The sequence below is a fragment of the Puccinia triticina genome, chromosome 17A (genome assembly GCF_026914185.1).
Source record: "Puccinia triticina chromosome 17A, complete sequence".
NCBI classification, from domain to species: Eukaryota; Fungi; Basidiomycota; class Pucciniomycetes; order Pucciniales; family Pucciniaceae; genus Puccinia; species Puccinia triticina.
Window position 1 is genome coordinate 2109075 of NC_070574.1, and position 22615 is coordinate 2131689.

Consider the following 22615-nt stretch of genomic DNA (forward strand, 5'->3'; position numbering starts at 1 on the left):
ACCGACCGTCCAGCCGACCCGCTTCTGACGTCACTCACCTCTCACGCAAGCAGCTGAGTCACCACCACTCTCCATTCGCAGCTTTCCTCGAATTCTCCACCCTCACCCTCCAACATCAGAACTTCCGATTCGCCCAAGCAACCAGGAACTCAGCCCTCACCCAGGACCCACCGTGAGCTGTACTTGGAAGGATGCCACCCAAACAGTGAGTTTCGCCTCAGGAATCAATCATTCTCAACAGCTGGGTTGGTTTTGACATCTGGTTTCTTGCCGACGTGCTTGGTAGAGATTGGGAAAAGTGTGAGTGCAATCAACTCTTCTCTTGTTTAGACCACCTCCATTTCGAGAATCAACACTTGAAGATTTCTCAAAATGTTTGACTGACTGAATCAACCGATCACCTCTTAGCAAAAAAGACTTCAGACGATATTGCAGCGACGGATGACATCATAGCACTCGATGAGGGAGACATACAACTGCTGAAGACCTATGGCCAAGGACCGTATGCACGGCAACTTCGAACGATCGAGAAAGACCTTCAAGATCTCCAGAAACGAATCGGTGAAAAGATGGGCGTCAAGGAGAGTGATACCGGCCTGGCGCCCCCAAACCTCTGGGATACAGCCGTCGATCGAGTTCGGATGAGCCAAGAGACATCGTGCTTACAAGTCGCTAGATGCACCAAGATCATCCGCGCCCCCGATGCAAACGCCTCCCCCGAGGATGAGGCTTCCAGACGAACCAACGGAAGACAACCCGCCGCCGCCGGGGCTGGTGGTAGGACGCTTCCCGGCGCTGGAATGTCTCGTCCAAATGCGGACGAGGAGGATAAATATGTGATCAACGTCAAACAAATCGCCAAATTTGTCGTCGGTCTTGGGGAGCAAATGGCCCCCACAGATATCGAAGAAGGTATGAGGGTTGGGTAAGTCTGGATTTGATTTTCGTTTTGCTTATGAGGGGGGCAGTAATTGATAACCACAATCTCAATTTTTTAGAGTCGACCGAAACAAATATCAAATCCAGATTCCACTCCCCCCAAAAATCGATCCCTCCGTAACGATGATGCAGGTTGAAGAGAAGCCAGACGTAACCTATTCGGATGTTGGAGGATGTAAAGAGCAGATCGAGAAACTGCGTGAAGTTGTCGAGACACCACTTCTCAATGTGAGCAAACAGCATCGTTTCCTTCCCGACTCCTATCATACTAATCAAGCACAAATTCAATTATAGCCTGAGAAATTCGTGGCCTTAGGGATTGATCCACCCAAAGGTGTTATGCTCTTTGGCCCACCAGGCACTGGAAAAACCCTTTGCGCGCGAGCGGTGGCCAACCGTACCGATGCCACCTTTATTCGGGTAATCGGTTCAGAGCTCGTACAGAAGTATGTTGGTGAGGGTGCTCGGATGGTCCGAGAGCTGTTTGAAATGGCACGAACCAAGAAGGCCTGTATCATTTTCTTCGACGAGGTCGACGCAATTGGCGGTGCCCGACACGATGACGGACAGGGCGGAGATAATGAAGTGCAGCGGACAATGTTGGAGCTCATTAACCAGCTGGATGGCTTTGATCCTCGTGGAAACATCAAAGTCGTTCGTCTCAATTTCTTTTACCACATTTTAATTGTTCTGATATCAAATGCTGATGCTCGAAATTCCTTTTTCCTTTCCCATAGATCATGGCAACCAATCGGTACGTTAATTGAGCACATCCAAACTTCAAGATGGTTCTACAAATATTTCTCCTTTTATTAGCCCCGACACACTAGATCCTGCGCTTCTTCGGCCTGGGAGATTGGACCGACGTGTCGAATTTTCTCTGCCCGACAACGAAGGTCGAGCCAACATTCTCAAGATCCATGCGCGATCGATGTCAATCGAACGAAACATCCGATACGAGCTCATCGCCAGGTTGTGTCCTAACGCGACCGGGGCCGAGTTGCGCTCGGTTTGTACTGAGGCGGGTATGTTTGCCATCAGGGCGCGGAGAAAAGTGGCAAATGAGAAGGACTTTCTCGATGCGGTTGAGAAGGTGATCAGACAAGGAAGCAAGTTTAGCTCGACTGCTCTGTACCAAAACTATGTAAGTAACCACTCCATCTACGCTGTTGCTTTAGAAATCATCCTGACTCGGGAGCTGTCCTTTTGCTTTTCCTCCATGCCTGTTTCTTTCAGAATTGAGCTGTTGTAGGTTTAGACGAAATATATGGAAATTGTTGACCAGCCCACAGTGTCCTAACCCCCTTCTCTGTAACCCTAAGCCCGCAAAATATTTTTTGAACTTTGACTGCTGAGCTGGTTGGCTCAATATGACCCTACGCACGTGTACTTTACATTCTCGTCGCTACAGAAGTAGTAGAACCCAAAGAATATAATCTACAAGTTGGTGGGCCCAATGACCAAAGATGTTGATCAAGGATTCAAGCATCACGGGTCCCCCCTACAAACATACAAAATCACAGGAGAAAACCAAGGGCTCCCACTCCAGCAGAGCCCCAAACACAAGCCCACCACCCTAACATCAGCAAGCTGATGTGGACAGGCTCACCATCCATCACTATCTAGCAGGGTCAAACAGTGGTGGGAAGAAGATCCCCGGCCCCAGCTTGCTGCAAAGGCATTATTCAAAGGGAGGCCAACAACATGCAACCCCTCTGCTTTGGAGCCAGCATAGCTGACCAAAAGTCTGCCTTTATTCTCCATTTCAGCAACAATCCCTCAAAATATTTTTATGTTTGAAGTTTGTCCTTCTTTTGAGTTCAGATTCTGCAATTTGACTCCACTCTACAATTATGGTGTTCAAAATTGCATAAGATTTTTTTACATAAACTTTCAGTGTATTAGGGGGAATCAAATATGAGAAATCCACAATTAAAAACCAGTCAATTAGCCAAGAATCAAATTTGTCACCAGTGGAGCCCAATATGGGGTAGAAGAAGGACCAGCATGTTTTAAAAATGATGGGTTATTTCAAACCCATCAATTACATAATGGTGGATTTGGTCATATTTGATACCTCCTATTATGCAATTTTGAATACTGTAAAGGGACACTTTTTAATTGCTCAACTGCATAGTCCACTATTTCTCAAAGCACAAGTTAAGGGAAATTACAGTGCACAGAGTGTTTGTCAGAGGGCACACACTGTGTCCCAACTTCACAATTGGGTCTGCCACAGGGCACTAAGTGTCTCTGGCAGAGCACAAAGTTTATCCATTTGTATGTATAATGTGTATTGTTGATATGGATAGATGACAGTCAAATCATCAGAGGAAAGACAACCCTGACTAATTATAACAACCAAAGAGAAGAAAAAAGGAGGAAGAGAAAACAGATACAGTTCTATACGTGTGTCAGAAAAGATAAGTATTTGAGAACAGTGCATGGAAAACTTCCTGAAAAAAATACAGATAAGAGCTTAATAGTGAGAGAGGCCCAAGTTATTCACATGCAGGAGGCTTGGCAGGTCTCAAGGATTGAGCATCATGAGAAGCGGCTTTTCTAAGGGTCATTGGTTTAGGTTTGAGAGCGGGTTTAGGAGGCTTGGGTTTCGGGGGGATAGGGGGTGGAGGAGTGACAACTGAGCCAGGCAGGGGAGGTTGGTCGGGGAGAGGGCCGAGGTCTTTGCAGCTAGGTGAGCTTCTCAAGGCCGGTCGGGTGGGGGTAGCGGGTTGACGAAGCTCGGGGGTAGCTTCTCTGTTCAAAGAGACTTTCGAGGCTTTCCGGGAGGGCGGAGGGGGAGGCTGAGTGCTCGCAAGCTGAACGGCAGCGCGAGGCGGCGGGGAAGGTGAACTTGTGCAGGCGCCGCCGGCGCCCGATTCTTTCTCCAGTACGGATGTCGGTCCGGGTTGAGAAGGCGTGATCGGCGGATTGGCCGGAGTCAGGAGAGTGGATACCGGCCGAGCAGGAAGCGAAGGTCCCTCAGACACGATACCCCCACCAACTGTTGGATGCTCCTTCCCTAACAAGATCCGGGACACTGGCCGAGGCGGCGGGGTTGGATTCTTGCGATCGAGCTCGGCCGGATCGATACCTTTCCCAGCCAACACATTCAGCAAAACCAACCCCTTGGTTTCAGCACCAGGAGTCAGTGGTTTTTCACTAGTCAAGACCCGCGGAGCCACTCGAGGTGGAAGGGGTGGGTTGCTGTTGTCAATGTCTGTGGCAGTAGCCTCTTTCCTTTGAGATACCTTCAAGGATGGACGGGGTGAAAAAGGTGGGTTATCGAGTCCGATTGAGGCGTCGGTTTTACCGGGTAGTCCTCGTGAAGCTGGGCGAGGAGGAGGAGGGGTAGTATAGCCAGGCCGAGTTGGCGTGGCCTGCCTGCTCGACAAGAGCTTTGAAGTTGATGCAGAGAGAAGAGGAGATTTGACAGGCTCCTGACGGAGAGACGGCTTCAAAGCCGGGTGAGATGGTGGGGGTGGGACATTCAGCTGAAGCCCACTGGGTAAACTCTTCCGACCCGATAGTGAGCGGGTTCGCGAGTTGAAGGGCAGAGTCGAAGCAGGTGGGATTTGGCTAGTCAGCAAGGAGCCGATGGTGGTGGGAGGGGGGCGTGGAGGGCCCTTCAAGCCGACCTCGATCGGTGCGTTATCGTTGCTTGCAATCATCTTTGAAGTGGGTCTTGGTGGGGGCGGAGGTGGTTGTACTTTGGGCAAGACGCCGGGTTTCTCTGCCACTGATTTACGCGTCTCAGATGGGGACCGACTGGTGGGTCGGGCTGGAATCGCCGGCGGGATAGCCTTACCCACTTGCGCAGGGGGTGAAGAAGGGGCGGATGAGGAGATCTGGCCATTAAATTTTCCGTTGACAAAATAGTTGTTCCCGGCTGGAATTGCTTCAGGAGTGGAGCTTTGACGCCCCGAGCGTGTCGTGCGAACGTTTGCGACGAACGGATTACTCGACCTTCCGATTGTCAGAGCCTGATCAGACGGGTCGATCTCGCATGTACCATTCGGATGTTCTGGAGATATAAACCAGACTTGTGTGAGTGATCAGTCAGGTTGTAGGGTCGCTTTAAACTGGATCTACCTGAAGTCTTCCACCATTCATCCAAAACTGTTGCCTCTACACTAGAAGAGTCGCCTGCAAGAGACACGAGCAGCGATCAGGTCTCAAGTAACTTGAGGTATCAACTCGACAAAGTAAAGCTTGTACCGGTTTGTAAAGGCATCATGAGGGAGTCCCGCAAACTGCCCACTTCACTGCTTTCGAGGATTTCTTGTTTAATGATCTCTTTCTTGACCCGGTCAACCATCCTTGCCTTGGTTTCCAAGGTAGCATAGACCGGGCGGTGATCTGAGGCTTTTAATTCAGCACGTGAGTAATCCATCAATTTGAGCTAAACCAAAGGACTATTATATCAGTTTGACTCCACATAACTGTGTCTAGCCAGTCGAACCCCAAACTCACATCACTGCCTTGATATAAAATTCGGTCTGCCAATCGAACAAGAATCCGCAAGTTAGATGCGAGAATGCTTTGATAAATACTTTAAGCTAGAAGTATATATACTAACCAGTCCAAGCCGGTATTCGCATTTTTTCACTCGTGTCATACCCTGTTGTACAAAAATTTGATGAGGAAAAACAAAGACTAGGCACACGTCCGAGTGAAGAAAGAATCAGGCTCACGATCTGTGCCTACATCATACTTGTAAGTGGGAGGGAAGTTGATTGTGCCCTCAGTATATTTGGGAAAAACCGCTTGAGCCGCCATGTTTTCCAACAGCTACCAAAAACGATGATTAAACAAAATTGAGCAACTTGAATTGAGACTCAAACCACAGACGAATCGCTCAACTTGATCGGCCGCCAGCAGTTCTGCGTAATTCTCGTCAGCAACAGCCTGTCGCACCGCGTTATTTGGCAAGCCCCCATCGATCCGATAATTGAAATCCCCGGCCCAGATTACGTTTCTAGAGCAATGGGTCAGCGGTAGCCGTGGTGTGCATCTACAGAAAATGAAAATTGTCACTCAACTCGTGACCAGCAATAGTTTTGCCTTTCAAGAACTTAAGTCCATCCTCAATAGTTTCATAATCGTGATTACGTTCATCAACGTTAGATAACCCGGCGGCGAAATGGGCGGTGACGAAGCAAAAGCTAGAGTCGTGGATATCCAAGCGGATAGCGACGGCCCCTTTGTTGCCTGCAATTCCTTTTAATCCAGTCTATCTAAGTCATCAGCACCATTTTGAGTCGTTCAAACAAACACAACTAAGAGCCCCCATTTATCTTACCTTTTTGGTCTTGGCTTCCACGGACCGTACGGCTGGAACAAGCTCAGCCTTAGCTAAGATTATCAAAGCCGCGCCGACAAGTTGATCCGACCGAATGATCGCATAGCTCGATTTCTTGCTCGGTCGGTTTTCCAGTGAGGTCAATATGATTCGCTCCCATCTTGTCCTGTGATTGAATTAAGTGGGTTTTTCGGAGGGTTAGCAAAATGTTAAGACACGGAATGCGCTCTTGTGTAATTGAATGACCTACTTTTTCTCAGGATCTGTAATCATGATCTGCTGGGGTGACAGTTTAACAATTTCTTGAAAGGAGACGGCCATGATATCAGGTTCGAAATCTGAAAACCAGATAATCATTAGCAGGATCCCATTGCGAAAACGAGAGACGCTGGTTGTTACTTGGTGTGGGGCATAGCCAAGCCATCAGTTCATCACTGTTGGCCATAGGTGGAGCTCGACCGTTCAAGTTGTAAGTTCCGACCCAAAGAGATATAGGGATCGTCTGTGAATAGTCAGAGCGACGTTCATGCAGCATCCTTTTAATTGTATCATTCAGGGGATCGAACACTTTGACTGGCTTCTGACCATCCAAATTTCCCTATTTCAAAAAACGGACTGGGTTAGCAACTGACAGCGCACAATGGTATGTAATAGCATAGATTTCACTGCATACCAGCATCAGATCAATGTGCGCCTGTTTCGATTTGTCAATAAAGTTCGAATTGTACATCCGGCCTACAGATTTGGACGCGTTCGACAAGATGCCTATAATTTGTTCGAGTCCGAGTGAGAAGTCAGGAGGACTAGAAAGAACAATTTAGGCAAAAAATATCCATACTGAAGTCATTGGGAGACTAACCACTAAATGTCTGCTTGCCGCCCCTGGTAAAACTAGTATTCAAAGCGCCAGTCCCAGCATATATCTTCGACAGGACATCTCCATTCTGGTTTCCAGGCCCATGGTGTCAGCTTAAAAACACGAGCTAGATATTCATGCTCTGAGAAATTCATGGACTCACATCAGCCCACAACGTGCGATGACAGTTCCACTAAAAAACAACTCGAAAAACCATCAGCACAGCTGTGTCGTAAAGTCATACACTGTGATCATTTGCTTACTAAATAATCAGACCTCAGCAGGTGCGGATGAGTTACAGACAGAAATGCTTCGACGGCCATCCGAGATAACATTTCCTGGATAACTAAAAGAACACTTCGACAATACGCATTTTAGCAAGGAGGGAATTCAGTTTTGGAATGTCAACAACTAACCATTGGTCCGATCTAAACTAATCAATTTGACCATCAACCAAAGGATATGAAGCAGGATGTTTATAAGCAAAGAAGGTCAATCGAAGAGCTGCGGTAGAGGAGAGGGATGGTGATCGCACCAATCTAGGCAGTTCACTCGGAAGACTCCATCTTGACGTGTCACCACTTCGATTTCACTTTCGGGGGACATGGTAGCCAAAAATGATCCCATCTGCTCGATCTGTCCGCCGATCATTGGATCAGCTTTCAGCTGTTGTCGGACGCCATCGAGACCGACAGCTTTGGCTCGCTGGTGGAGATCGAAATTTATCATCTGCACCTCGTCCCTTGCCAAAGCTTTCAGGCGCTGTTGGTAGGCTTGACTCAGCGAGCTTTCTCCGTCACGCGAGTTGCTCATAAGGTTGATGATGTGCACTGAAGGATATTGTTGCAGGAGGTCTTCGAAATGCCGTTCGAATGCAGGCTGAGTCGCGACCCCCGTCCGAGTCAGTTGAGTCCGATGTCCTTGTCCACTAAGACCTCCGATCACGTTGGTCATCCCCGTTCCGGATTGCTCAAAAAATAGGGGCACCGATCCTCTGATCTGGACAAACGAGAACAGATTCGAGCCAGAGACGATCAATGTTTCACTCTCGACAAAGTTGGCCACATTGCCATCATCGTCGATCCCGCGGGTATTGAACCGAGTACCCGCCCGTCGAGAGCCCAAGCGGGAAAAGAGTGAGATTGAGAATGCGATGGGTTCTGTGAGTTGGTCGGTGAGAAGATTGTCATTGGTGGTGCTTGGAGGTGGTGGGGGTAGTTTCAATTCGTAAGTAGCGACGTATCCCTGGATGACAGAGACAAGGAAATTTTGCAGGTCGAATTGGATCCTGCTCTCGACGGGTAGCCCGTTTTGAAAGCCATTGAGCCCGACGAGCATGAACGAGTTCCAGGAGAACCTCCGGGAGGAGTCGTCTTCCGATCGGTTCTCGGCGGTCACTCTATATTCGGTACGAGACGGAAGATCGGTGGCTGTGGTGGAGAAGTAGAATTGGCCGTTGGAGAGTATTTTCTTGATCCCATTCAGGGCTGGATGGTCTGGGGCCACAGGCTCGTCAAAATCAACACTCGAGGACAAGTTCCCCGTGGGATGATGAAAGATGTGTTGATAGTCAAAGGCGGCCGAGGTCAGACAGAACAGGTCGACGGATACCACGCGATGTATTTGCTCATGACTGGGCTGCAGTATTCCAACGGGCGTAGCATGAGTGACGATGAGGATGAATATTTCTGTGTAGGGTTTACAATCATCACGGTCAGCCCAACATTATATTTTAATTGTTCGAAGAAAGCGCAATGGTATACTGACCATGTTCGATCTCGAGCAAGCCCAGACATCCCCAACAGGGTGCTAGCTTGATCCCGGTTTCGGTGCTCTCATTGACTTGGACAAATTCTACGACGAGTTGTTTCGAAGGAGCTTTGTCGAATGGCCTTAGGAGCAGGGCATGTGTTGGAGAGCTGATGACGAACGAGCGCGGCTTGAGGATCAATCCGAGACTGAGTTCTGCCCGTCTCATGGCTGCTGCTTGATTATCTGCTGTGGAGAGGGGGAGGGAGGAAAGAAAAGTGAGTAATGACGATGGTGAGGAAAGAGGGAGAAGGTGGCGGATTCACGGGAAGTTGAAGGCACCGCCGATCTTTTCTTTTGGTACCGAATTCTTTGCCGCGATTACGTCAGCCTCGCGGGACAGCCCCGCTGCCAAGAGAACCGCCAGCCGAGCCGGCCGGTCATCACCGGAACTGTTGAGAATTCTTGACCCTCATGAACCAGGGTCTGTATGCAACAATATTAGGGGGTTTCAAAGTTGAAATCAGGTTGTGCAGGACCTTGATCAGGTGTGATTTCCAGGAAAAAAACACTGCCAAAAACATCGACCTGGGGGCTCTACTTTGAACAGGACCCGGGAAACCCCCTATAAGAGCATCTCCAGCAGAGCGGGGATGGGACCCGCGAGCTATAGCCGGCCGGGACCACCTTTCACAAACCTTTCTCAACTGTTTCACAACAGCTCCACAGCAGACTGGCGATCACACCTGGGGTGGATAGCCTCCTTGCCCTGCAAAACAGCAAGACTGCGATACAACTCGATATCTCCAGGATGAATTCGGTCGAATTACTCAACTTCATGGACGACGACGATGATTTTATTGCCTATCATGCGTTCGAGGGGATCATTTCAAGCAATTGCGACGAACCTCGAAGGGGAGGAGGATCAACTGTTGGCCAAAGAACATTCAATCGCGAACACCTTCAAGGTGAACTCCAGCTACGCAAGGATTACTTTTCCGAAAACTCGTCATATTCGGAGGAGAAGTTTCGTCGACAATTCAGAATGCACAGAAGCTTGTTTGTCCGGATTCTCAACGCGGTCGAGGCACACGATAACTATTTTGTCCAGAAGCGGAACGCCGCTGGGAAGCTTGGGCTGTCCCCATATCAAAAAATATCCTGCGCTCTGAGGATGCTCGCTTATGGCTGTAGTGCAGACTCACTTGATGAGTATTTTAGAATGGGTAAGTCATTCTATTCAAGTATGTTTTGCAGTGTTTTTTAACAAATCTCATCTTTATATTGTATAGGTGAATCAACATCGCTTGAAAGTCTGAAGCGATTCTGTCGAGCAGTAGTAAATGTGTTTTCAGAAGAATATCTAAGGAGTCCGAACCAAGAGGACCTTTCGCGCCTACTCCACGTTGCCAAGAAGCGAGGTTTTCCTGGAATGCTAGGCTCGCTAGACTGTATGCATTGGTCCTGGAAAAACTGTCCAACAGCGCATGCGGGTCAATATAGCGGAAAAGAAAAAGAACCTATGATCATACTTGAAGCTGTTGCGTCCTACGATACGTGGATCTGGCACGCTTTTTTCGGCTTGCCTGGGACTTTAAACGATGTGAATGTTCTTGATCGATCACCTCTATTCCAAAACCTTCAAGACGGAGTTGGTCCGGAGGTCCATTTTAAAATAGGCTCAAACAACTACTCGATGGGCTACTATTTATCGGACGGAATCTACCCCAAATGGGCGACTTTGATGCAAACGATCAGCTTCCCAAGGGGGAAGAAGGAGAAGAACTTCGCAAAGCATCAAGAAGCTTATCGAAAAGATGTCGAACGGGCGTTTGGGATCTTGCAGGCTTGCTGGGCAATTGTCAAGGAGCCTGGCCGACTTTGGAAGCACGAGGATCTCAGCTACATCATGAAGACTTGCATAATTCTTCACAACATGATTGTGGAAGATGAAAGAGGTACTCCTGACGAAGACGATCAAGTGTATGAACAGCCAAGTAATTACGCCGAGCCAACTGCCACCGAAAGCAGCGAATCCGACTTTAATTACTTCCTCCAGCGATATCAAGCAATACAGAACCAATCAACACACGATAAACTGAAAAACGACCTAATCGAGCTTCAATGGACTTTGCATGAGAAGCGAGTCCGATTGAGAAGGGCACTTGGAGATGCTCCAATAGATTTAAGCTCAGACAGTTCTGATGAGACTGATGAAAATCCCTGATCTCTGCCTCTTTTGTATTCATTTATATTTTCTTTACCTCTCATAACACACAACAAACCTCTCTGTTTTATCTGTCTCTCAATATTGTTGAACACACAATTGATATCTGTGCAATGTTTTCATTCAATTTCTCGGCAATTCATCTGTTTGATAATCAAAGAACAGAAAATTGTGAACAGAATAAAGTAAGAGACAAGACTAAAACAAAGTATAGGACTAAGAGGTGGAGTCGGAGGGAATCAAAAACAAAGTATAGGACTAAGAGGTGGAGTCGGAGGGAATCAAGCCATTACGTTTGGCAATCTCTTCTTTTTTAGCAGTGTAGAAAGCATGAGAAATCGGATCCATGTTGGTTAGAACTCTAGACATAATTACATCATCTGCAACGGTTTGCATAGCAGCCGCCTTTTCTTGGGAGATCTTGATGAGTTCTTTTTGAGCCTCGAGAGCCTTGCCTTGTTCGTATTTTCTTTTTTTGGCAGCTTTACGTCCTTCAGGCCGCGAAGATCCAAGAGACGGAAATTTGATTTCATCTTCATCGTCGTTGCCATCTCCTTTGCCACTAGTAACCTCGGAGGCTGGAAGAGAACTTGGGGCTCGTTTTTCTTTCTTTGATTGCACAGTGAGTTCGTCCATCGTGTCTTGCCACTTTGGCAAATGATGAAGGATGAGCCAGCAGTGATCAAGGGTGAACAAAAAGCCCAAATCAGCTTTAAACATCTCTTTAGCTTCAACGGCCTGAGATCCAAACAAACAAAAAAATTAGAAACAACATCATCAGTGAGGAAGACCAAAAAACCCAACTCACTATTTCGTCGCGGGTCTTGCCACTTCCAAGTCGGCGTTCAACTTGTAAGAAAAATCCGCAGTACTTGTTAACTCGATGGAGAATAAGACTCCATTGACTTTTGAGGGCACCTTGGAGACGTAATGGAAACGGAGTGAAGTTCTTCTCGTTCTTGTGTTCCTTGACATGTTCTTGCATCATGTCAAGGAAACAGCGGTGGATTCGTTCCCAAAAGCCCGATGATTTCTGACCGGTTCCAATATCCGCATCTTTGCTTGTTTTGAGCCAGGAGATACATAGAATTTTATCTTCTTCCATTCGCCAATGTGGATTCTTGGTACGTTTCTCCTTCTCTTCGTTTGCATTGTCGTTCTCTCCTGTTGTTCCAGATTTAACAGCGGTTGTAGCAACTCTAGAAGTATCAGCAGTTGTCGGGGCTGTGGCAGTGGTATCCGGTGGAGCCATTGTAGCCGTCCTAGCAGGTGTAGCAGCTGATTTCTTGGACCTTGTTTTTTTTTCACAGGTGCGTTGGCTTTCTTTGGTTTGGTAGGTTGCTGTTCTTGAGGTGGTGGAGAGGGTGTTCTGGGAGAGAGGCTAGGAGCGAGATCTTGAAGAGTTGGATCGATCATTTTCTTGACGCGGTGGCGAGGAGTGGTGGGTAGGTGATGCGTGGTGTATAGAAGGCCGTGTCCAGGGCGGCTATTGGATGGGGGTAGTAGCCGGCCGCGGTCAGGGATGGGATGGATTTGGATCAATCCAAGGTCGTACAGGGGGTCTGCTGGACCCCCAAAATGTTGAGTGACCTGCCATTTGAGCTCAAAACTCGCGCAATCCAGGCTCTGCTGGAGATGCTCTAAATGGGGGTAATGAAAACGGACTTACTTTGCGCACTGCACAGTGCGCGCAGTCCCAAACACTTCGCGCACTGCGGGTGAAATACACAACTTTTTCAAGATTTTTTTTGACCAATCAATAGAACACCTTTTAATTGGCCTCTCTGAATTTTTTGGGAGTTTTTTGAAGCATTCTTCTGTGTTAAAAAAATCATGAAAAACTAGCACAAATGTAGGATGTGGGGGACTTAAAAACAAGGTCCCCATTGACCAAAAATTCCAAATATTTTATTGAGTAATTAAAGATATAAGAAAAGCTCTTTTGAAAACTTTTAGCTAATTTGTGCAAGGATAAGGGTCTGAAAAATGAGGATATTTTAGATGCAATGTGCTATCATGTAGTGAAATTTCCTCATTTTGCATACCCTTATTTTTGCACAAAGTGGCTCAAAATTATCAAAGTAGCTGTTCTTGTATATTTAATTACTCAATAAATGATTTGGAATTTTTGGGCTATGGGAACCCTGTTTTTTAGGCCCCCACATCCTACCTTTGTTCTGGTTTTTTATGATTTTTTTAAACATGGAAGAATGCTTCAAAAAACTCCCAAAAAATTCAGAGAGACCAATTAAAAGCCTTTCTATTGATTGGTCAGAAGATATCTTGAAAAAAGTGTGTATTTCACCCGCAGTGCGCGAAGTGTTTGGGACTGCGCGCACTGTGCAGTGCACAAAGAGTTTTTTGCAGTGCGCGAAGTAAGTCCGAATGAAAATGTATGAATTTTTTGGCAAAATCCCAAAATGGTAGGCACAAAAATGGTATGAATGGGCTTTTTTGGCCTCAATGGTAAGCATTTCAAGTGTATAAAATTTTTCCTGAGTAAGGGAGGGTAGTTACTAAGATGTATGAAATTCCTGAGAGTGCACCAGAACCCCGCCCGCCCCCCTCAGCAGCACATCTTGTCTGGACGTCAAAATTCAATTTTCCCAATTTTATCTCCCTCAGTACTTCTTAAAAATCAAGCTGAAAATCACCAGACAGCATTCTTCAGCCCACAAGTGAAGAATTTCAACAATTGAACCCTCCTATTTTTTCAATTTTTGTGTAGAGGACAAGAAAAGGGGGAATTTTGAAAAATTGAAGCACACACCCTTACTTTTGGTACCCCACCTTGGTGCCCCCAAGTTTTTTTTTCATCTTTTTTGTACCCCCCCCCCCTCGGCAGCAATGATAGGCATTAAAGATGTATGAAAAACTGGAAAATCCTCTGAGTCATGACGTTGTATGAATTGAGTCAGAAAATGTATGAATTTTGGCAAACTTCTGGATTTTAAATTACCCCCATTCATAGGGGGTTTCCAGGGTCCTCTTTGAATGCCCCCAAATGCAAGAATCTCCTGATCTTGCACCCAGGAGTTCTGAACCTGCAAAAATTTGGGCACAAATCCCTTTTGTCCCTTGCCACCGGGGTCCCAGAAAGACTTCAATCCTTCAAGTTCCCTGTGTAAAACCTTGTTGGAATACCACATGTCACTGTCACAATGCGTATGACAAGCTTCCTCCAACTTGGAGACGTATTCCATCAAATAAAACTCATTAACGCCCTCGCAAGGCCGGTCCAGGCCCAACCGGCCATCGAGTGCTGTGTCACTTGATGGCCGGTACATACCTGTGTTGTAGCTTGTTATGTAATATTAGGTAAAGATTATGGCCCCGTTTGTAGCCAATAGAATTGCGCAATATAATCCGAAATTTTGTGACATCTGAGCAAGTTTTGGCGGACCTGATCAGATGTCACATAGGATGTCAGGCAAAAAAACTCATATATTGCCCGGATTATATTGGCTCCAAACGGGGCCTACGTCTCACCACAGTATATGTCATGACTGACATATACAATGGTCTTGACATGACATCTCTTTCTCACAGTGCTCATCAATCTTCTCCAGTTTTCTCTCTAACATAATGTGTACTATAAATAACCTTGTATTTCTAGTCACATTATGCTTTTGTCTCTTATGCAATCTAGCAATTAGTCTTCTTCCCTCGTATTTACATACTTGTGCCTCTTTAGGTTATGAGCCATTCTTGTTCTTTTATTATTTAGTTTTGGTGCGAGTTCTTCCTTTCTTTGCGCCTGTGTGGCTACCAGAGAAAACACGGTGTGTTAACGCCGCGCAATCAGTGTTAAGAAATAAGAATTTTGAGCCGTGTGGAATACACATAGCCGCATGTCATTGCCAGGAAATGAGGTTCAGGAGAAGGGCAGAAACAAACAAACAAACAAAATCTCTCACTCCAGACTATTAGCTAGGCTTTTTGGTGGGAGTCAGTGGCTTTTTTTGGTTTCACACCTTGCCAAACTTGAAACCTTGCCAAGTTTTTTCCAAAAAAAACTGCCCTGACCCCTAACCCCTAACCCTAACACCCAATATTTATTCTCTATGCATGTGTTCTCATCTTTTTGCACTGAAGCTTGTGCTTTACAGCTGTGATGTGGGGCACAGGTGATCAAATTATGGGAATCCTGATCAGACTCCACCCAGGGGCAGTGAATTGCCTGATGATTCATGCTTGCTTGATCAGTTATTTCCATTGATTGAAGTTGAAATTCAAACAGGGAACCTCAATGGCTGACACAGAAGAACTAAATGACTAATACTAACACTCTCCTAAGGAGATTTTACTGATTTTAATAACCCCAGATGATATATGTGATCTCAAAGGTCCAAACGTGACAGCCTCTGCTATGTAATGTCCCTATACCTCCATATCATCCTGATTGAGCTCCTGAGCACCCATCTGTAGCATTTGTGCCAGAAAGAGTCAACACAGTTGCAAAGCTTGTGACAGCCTAAATTTTCAATTTTCCTTTGGGTCAGGGACTCTGTATCCAAGGCAGATTCTTGACCATAGTGGACACCGACAGGGTTAATTTTTTTATTTTCAGCCAATGTTGCATGATCAGAGACAATTTGGAAAGAGTCATAAATTGCACAGTGTCAGACAGCCAGGTATGGCACCTCAATCAGGGAACAGGGCCCTGGATTTAAAATCCCAAGCATACTGAAATTACAGAGGATGAGCAAAAGAAAAGAACACAGTTATACATAAATCTAAATGATATAAGCAGCGGTGGGCAGATACGTTCTCCAAATGGATAACTCTGAGAGTAACGTAACCTTTACAGTTATGTTATCTGCTAGTTACAGATATCTAATTTGGAGTTACAATATCTCCTGCAGAAAATGGGCTCCATTTTATCTAGTTACGTTCCCTGGTTATTTTGAACAAAACCAGTTACATTGGGGTGAGGAATGAAAGATGATGTCATACTATGCAAGGAGTGCATAAACAAAGCGGGGAAATGTCAAATACAGGGGTACCTCATGCAAGGGGTGCATGAGTGGTGTCAGACTAATGCAGGGAGTGCAGAAATGGGGTCAGAAGACTGCATGCAGCTGCAAGCTGAGGTGCATAAATGAAGCGGGGACATGTCAAATACAGAAGAATTGGGGTTGGTCCCCTGCATATGCAGTGGAGATAAGAGGGATAGAAAAGAGTATGTGTTTGGCTGGGGCTGAGTGTTCCAGATGAAGTTGTTTGATGACAGGTATGTGAGAGTTGAGAGGGTTTATGATGATGGAAAGGGTGAAAGTTGACTTGATGTTTCCAGTGGGGGTTGAACACAGGTCTTCCAGAGGGTGGTATAAAAAGTTGAGAAGAGTGTCTGGACTGAGAAGGGTATATGTCTCACACCGCCAGCAAACAGCTGACGTAACCCGGATTTTGTGGCGCTGACAAAATCCAAACTCAAATTCAAACTCGCGCCCCGGGTGTGTCGTCACCTGTTGTGGATTTTGTCACCTGCCATTCTCAGTGGCAGGTGCAAGAGAGCACCACTCCCTCGATGGCCGGTGCTAACCGGTCATCGAGGGGACACACACACCTAGCTCCCTTGATGGCCCGTCTGTGCTGGCCATCAAGAGGAACACCCTACACCCTCTCGATGGCCGATCAGTACCGGCCAGCAAGAGTAAAGCACTATTTATACTCTCGATGGCCGCTACTGACCGGCCATCAAGAGGTGATACACATACCCCTCAATGGCCTGTCAGTACACCGGCCATCGAGACAAAAACACTAAACTCTCAATGGCCCGTACTGGCCGGTCATCAAGAGCAAAACTCTCTTGGTGATGTGTATACACATCACCCTCGATGGCCCGTCAGTACCGGCCATTGAGAGGAACATAATACACTCTTGATGGCCTGGACTGATTGGCCATTGAGAGGAAATACACACCCCACTCGATGGCCCGTCAGTACCGGCCATCAAGAGGAATATACTACACTCTTGATGGCCTGCGCTGACTGGCCATCGAGAGTGAAGCGCTTTGCTCTCAATGACCAGTTGGGTCACTGTGCGAGATGCGCATGTCCTCTCAATGGCCGATCAGTCCAGGCCATCGAGAGTGTATTATGTTCCTCTCGATGGCCGGTACTGACGGGCCATCAAGGGTGATGTGTATACACATCGAGAAAAGAGTTTTGCTCTCGATGGCCGGCCAGTACGGGCCATTGAGAGTTTAGTGTTTTTGTCTTGATGGCCGGTGCACTGACAGGCCACCGAGGGGTATATGTGTCACCTTTTGATGGCCGGTCAGTAGCGGCCATCAAGAGTGCAAGCAGTGCCTTACTCTCGCTGGCCGGTACTGACCGGCCAACGAGATAATGTTGTGTGTTCCTCTTGATGGCCGGTCCAGACGGGCCATCAAGGGAGGTGTGTGTGTCCCCTTGATGACCGGTTAGCACCGGCCATCGAGGGAGTCGTGCTTTTGTCTTGCACCTGCCACTGAGAATGGCAGGTGACGAAATCCACAACAGGTGACGACACACCCGGGGCGCGGGTTTGAATTGGAATCTGGATTACGTCAGCGCGACAAAACCCGGATTACGTCACCTGTTTGCTGGCAGTGTCAGTTGGGAGTTGAACCAAGAACCGGGTAACTTGTGACAGGTGCGTGATATGCAACCAGGAGATATGAGAGTATGAGAATATGAGAGTGAGCTCAGTGGTTATTGCAGATAAGAGGGGTGATATGGTATGTTATCAATGTAAGGGTGATGTTAAAGGCTGCAAACAACCTCTTGATGACTGAAGCCCTTCCAGAAAAGGATGGCACTTGCAAGGAATTACCGTCCCTCGCTTGTGCAAATCCTTGCACTTCGTGATCCAGGTAAGTTTGCAGTGGAGCTTAAGCTTAACCATGTAGCCACAGCTATGTCCGACCGGACCGATTCACTCCCCCCCCTCCAGCAGCGGCCAGATCCTGCTTCCCCCCTCCATTCTACCTCTCCCGGTGTGGTAGATGGAAAAGTGAAAAATCAAAAGTTTTTTCTCATACATACCGTTTGTTCAGCACCTAATGCCAAGGCGGTGCAGATGCACTGCTGATACCTGTAGATGCAAAAGGCAGCATACAGGAAACAGCGGCAACATTCTCAATGCTGAGGTTGAAGAAATGCATGCTGCTTCGCGCTGAGGGACATGGCAAATGCAATCTCGATGCTTTTATCTTGACCGAGTGCAGCACATGGGTTCAGCTTATGTAACTTGTAGCTCTACTTAAGCACAGCTGTTCTCTCCCGCTTTGCCCATGGTCACGGAGTGAATTTTTTCCCGCTCCAAACTTTTTCTCATCTCCCTTCATTGCCCGCAGAAACTAACCCCCTTTCTGTATCGAAGTGACACAGACTCGCCATTCCAAAAACCAACAGCAGACCCGTCATATCTTCCTTGCTAAAGCTCGCCGTCGTCATATCGCTCATGGATGGCCGATAAATAGCGAGTACATAACCCGACTCCATCCTCCAACCAACGCTCTTAATTCCTCATGCTGACACTAGCATGTACAATTTTGTTTTAAACAGTCACGTAGTTCCGCCTTCCACAAACCCTGTTTGGCCAGCTATCCTCCTCTAATCCTGCAACCCTCGAACGGACTCGTGCGAGAGGGTTTCGATCGGCTTGCCCACGCTTGCAGACCTGCCAAGGCACCGACCAACAGACCCCTTCAGAACGGCGGCGCAGAACTTGAAGCAGGGCGAGCCACTGGACTTCGATGGTGCCCATGCGGCCCATGTCCTGAACCGGATGATGAGCAGTACTCCTGCTACCACACCAACAACAGCCCCGACAACGATGGCCGCGGGCTCAGAGCCTGTGGTGGAGGCGTTTGGCCAACTGTCTGACCCCTCACACGATGCCTAGCCACCGCCGCACGCTCCAAGTTGCTTGACCGCCGCACGCTCCGAGTCGCTTGACGATGCACTCGGCCGTTCCCTGGCGCTCCATCTGGAGCAGCAGCTCGGTCTACATAACCCCCCGGCTGCCCGATTGACGACCATCAACTCCGTCGGCCCGTTGCCAGCCTGCTTGCTGCTCATCCCGCCCCCCACTGATTTTGTCTCCGTGGGCACTGGTGCCCCCAACACTCAGGGCCAGTCAGAGCCTACGCTGTTGCCGGTGTAGCTGCAGCAGCTGTCGCGCTTCTGGACCCCATGGCCGGCGTGGATGATCTTTTAGCAGACTCGGTGTTAACCAGCCCCTGGCTGACGGCCTAGATGCTCATCGACCCGCCCGAGCAGATCCTCGGCGTCGCTGTCGTCCTCCACCATCGCCATCGACAACAACTGTGGGGGACGAGACAGACTCAGAACGGCTTCAGACCCTGTGCAAAAACCTCAAGTCCAAAAACACCCTGCTCTCCGACTCCGCAGGCGACCATTTTCGGACGATCCGCAAGCTAGACAGTTCGCCGCTGAAGTTTTCGCGCCCATGGCCGCTGCCATCCCTCTCCTTCCTAACACTGCCTGCCTAGCCGACGTATCATCAGAGATCCTCCCTCTTCCTCCCTTGTCGTCACCGACGTCGTCCAACGCCGTCGCCTGCCCCGTCCCACTTGCCATCTCCCCGCGCGCCCCAGGTTGTGCCCTGCCCCACAAAACCCCCCATCATCCCCATCCAACCAAGTCAAGTTGACAGACGATTGCAAGCCAGTAGCCAGCAAAAAACCCCCAGCCCTCTCCAGTTTTGTTTCCGGGGGGCTTCAAATGTCATCTTTCTCCCCAATACTGACTCCGCTCTCCAAGCCCCTTTCAACCCAGAAATGCATGTATATGATCGAAGTTGTAGCTAATGAAAGAGCCCCACTCAACATACTTCAACAAAGCATGAGAAAAAACCAAATACACAACATGGAGAAACATGAAAAAATTGATGCACCATGTAAACAATGAAATGCCCTCTACAAACCACACGAGCAAGTTTCACATCAAATTGGGCAGATGTTTTTTTTTCTAACACAAAACCAAACCATGGAAAAAATTCAAAGTTGCAGTTTATTTCAATGAGATAAAAAAGGGATACAGGAGGGAAAGGAATGGGTTGAAGAATGATGAAGGAAGAAAATCAGAAAAGAATGACAGATTTTTGACTTCTTGTTGTGACAAATTATCTTCCCAACATGGTGATGAAAAATAATTCTATCTAAAATTATGCATTGTACACTCTTCCACACAAATTAACCTACATGTATATTTTTTCCAATACAAAAACAAACCACAGAAAAAAAATCAAATTTGCAGTTTAATTTACCCTGTCAATGATTTTGTTTTTTCAGGGGTGGAATTTAAACAAAGTTTCTGGTGTGTTTGGACGGAGCTTGAGAAAAAGTGTTATTGGCGGAGACCAACTTTTGGCTAGCAATGGCAGAGAATTGGTGATCAAGGTGGCAGTGAGGGCAGCTTCTCCCCACCATTCAGCAGCCATGTTTGACTGAATGAGGATGCATCTGGTCATTTCAATGACAGTGCGATTGGCTCTTTCAGCGATCCTGTTGTGCTGTGGAGTGTAGGGCGGAGATACATTGTGCTGAATGCCCTCATGCCTAAGAATTTTGCTGAGGGCGTTGTTGCGAAATCCCCCCCCTCCGTTGGTCTTTTTGATGGTTTTGCTTGTTTGTTTTTTGAACTTTGTCTTGTATTCAAGGATGGCGGAGACTGCTTGAGATTTTTCCTTGAGGAGGCTGAGATGAATGAATCCAGTGTGCTGATTGACGATGGTGAGGAAGTATCTGCATCTGCTGTTTGTGACTGGCCAAATTGGGCCGACAATGTCACCGTGTATGACTTGATCAAGGGGTTCTTTGGTTGGAGAAAATCTTCCTTTGAACGGCAGTTTTATCATTTTGCCTTGCATACACGCTTCACAGGCGGCTTTCTCTCAAGGGAGGTCGATGTTGCCGAGGACTGTCTTGATTCTGGCTGCACTTGCATGACCGTGTAAGGGTCTTCAGATAGACTCTTCACAACAGATTAGATTTTCAGATTCAGGGGCAGGCTCAGAGACAAGACTTTCAGGTCTTGGAGGGAAACTTCTAGAACCAAGGTTTTCTTTATTGCAAAAGGCCTAGCTCAGAGGAAGTGGTCAGTACTTCCCTCACTACATACAACAAGGAATGGGGGAGGGGGAAGAGGAATGATTGAGTGCTCACCTAGCTCAGAGGAAGTGGTCAGTACTTCCCTGCTGAGCTAGGAGGGCGCGGGGAGACAAGGCCTAAGGGTCCTGCCGGGGACGGTTCCGTGATTCCTATGTGATTGTTCTTGTGAGTCCGCAGGGCGCGGGGTCACAGACCGCGTCTTTGATGCCAATTCATGAAGGTATTTGCCCGTGCTATGACTGTGGTGCTCCAGGCAATTGACTTTGGAGATAGTGCTCCTTTGATCTTGAAGAGATTTTGGCTTGTGTTGATTTTCATCCTGTGATTTCCGTTGATTTTAACCATCATTTTTCCTTTGTCATTGTAAATTTCAGCCTTGTCTTTGATTAGCTGCGCAAAGGAAATGAGGTTGGTCGCGAGGTTGGGAACATAAAGGGCATTACAAAGGGTGATCACCGTGTTGCTGCTGAAGTTGAGTTTGACCGTTCTGATTCTGCTGCCAACCATCTCAGGGTTATTGTTGCCGGTTCCTGTGATTATAAGCACGTTGGTGAGGGTTGTCTCAGTGAAGTATGCCAAAGAGTTAAACATATGTTGACTGGCTCCAGAGTCTAGAATGATTGAGTTTCTCTCAACTTGCTCAGCCGTGATGTGATACGTGTAGCTCTGTCCGGTGCTGCCTCGATCATCACTGCTAGTGGCTGTAACAAGGTTGGTTGCTTGTTTCTTCCGTAGCAATGACATTGGCCCGAGCTCTGGATGAAGAGTCCAGCATTGGTTTTCTTCATGCATTGCCTCTGGGTTGTGTCTCCCATTCTTGCATGCAATGAATGGTTGTTTTCTTGAGCTGGTGGCTAGCGCTGTACCGGATGGAGGACCTGATGAAGGGTTGGGTTCGTTCAAGAGAGTCTTCATTCTTGTGACTTTTTCATGGTTTGTGATTAGTCTGAGATTATTGAGTAGGAGAAATGGGTTCAACAGCATCTCCATGTTGCCCAAGATCCTTTCCATGATGATGGGCCTTCTCTCAGTGATCTTCTCAATAATGCTCACGCTGATGAGCTTGTTCATGACGCTAAGTCCAATGGTGCTGATTTCTGCCAATGATGCCTCCACCTTGATGATGTATTTGAGGAGATCATCATTGTAGGAGATTCGAAGATACTGCAACCAGATGTGATATATGCCGTAGATGGTGGCCGTGGCGTAATTGGTCTTCAATCAATTCCATTTCTTGTTGGGGTCGCGTCCACAGGTGCTTGACAAGCTCATGAGAATTTCAGGAACAATTTTTAAGTTGAGGATGAGCCACGCCTCTAACTTTTGTTCCTTGATCTTGTCATCATTTGACTCGGACGTGTCCTTTTCCACAACAGGCCATAGCTTCTTGAATTCCAGATAGGCACTCATGGCGTTCTG

At 47.4% G+C, this 22615-nt stretch overlaps 3 protein-coding genes across 3 annotated transcripts; 2 read left to right on the plus strand and 1 right to left on the minus strand.

The window, feature by feature from the left end:
- Positions 1 to 569: 569 nt before the first annotated feature.
- PtA15_17A175 (uncharacterized protein) lies at positions 570 to 2181 on the plus strand (the record flags this gene model as incomplete). The annotated part of the gene is made up of 6 exons (XM_053164263.1): positions 570 to 925; positions 999 to 1167; positions 1234 to 1593; positions 1677 to 1693; positions 1756 to 2083; positions 2176 to 2181. 6 exons carry the CDS (start codon positions 570 to 572, stop codon positions 2179 to 2181), a joined length of 1236 nt encoding a protein of 411 aa, XP_053028248.1.
- A 1259-nt stretch (positions 2182 to 3440) lies between these two features.
- Positions 3441 to 9075, minus strand: PtA15_17A176 (uncharacterized protein; the record flags this gene model as incomplete). The annotated part of the gene is made up of 17 exons (XM_053164264.1): positions 3441 to 4963; positions 5032 to 5085; positions 5158 to 5341; positions 5413 to 5438; positions 5519 to 5560; positions 5634 to 5730; positions 5803 to 5917; positions 5982 to 6172; positions 6242 to 6407; positions 6492 to 6579; positions 6641 to 6839; positions 6915 to 7006; positions 7101 to 7185; positions 7261 to 7290; positions 7361 to 7454; positions 7633 to 8785; positions 8865 to 9075. The coding sequence occupies 17 exons, from the start codon at positions 9073 to 9075 to the stop codon at positions 3441 to 3443; spliced, it is 4350 nt and encodes a 1449-aa protein (XP_053028249.1).
- An 8796-nt stretch (positions 9076 to 17871) lies between these two features.
- PtA15_17A177 (uncharacterized protein) lies at positions 17872 to 21056 on the plus strand (the record flags this gene model as incomplete). Its single annotated transcript, XM_053164265.1, has 6 exons — positions 17872 to 17932; positions 18740 to 18921; positions 18967 to 19199; positions 19282 to 19508; positions 19577 to 19727; positions 21044 to 21056. 6 exons carry the CDS (start codon positions 17872 to 17874, stop codon positions 21054 to 21056), a joined length of 867 nt encoding a protein of 288 aa, XP_053028250.1.
- Positions 21057 to 22615: the final 1559 nt, after the last annotated feature.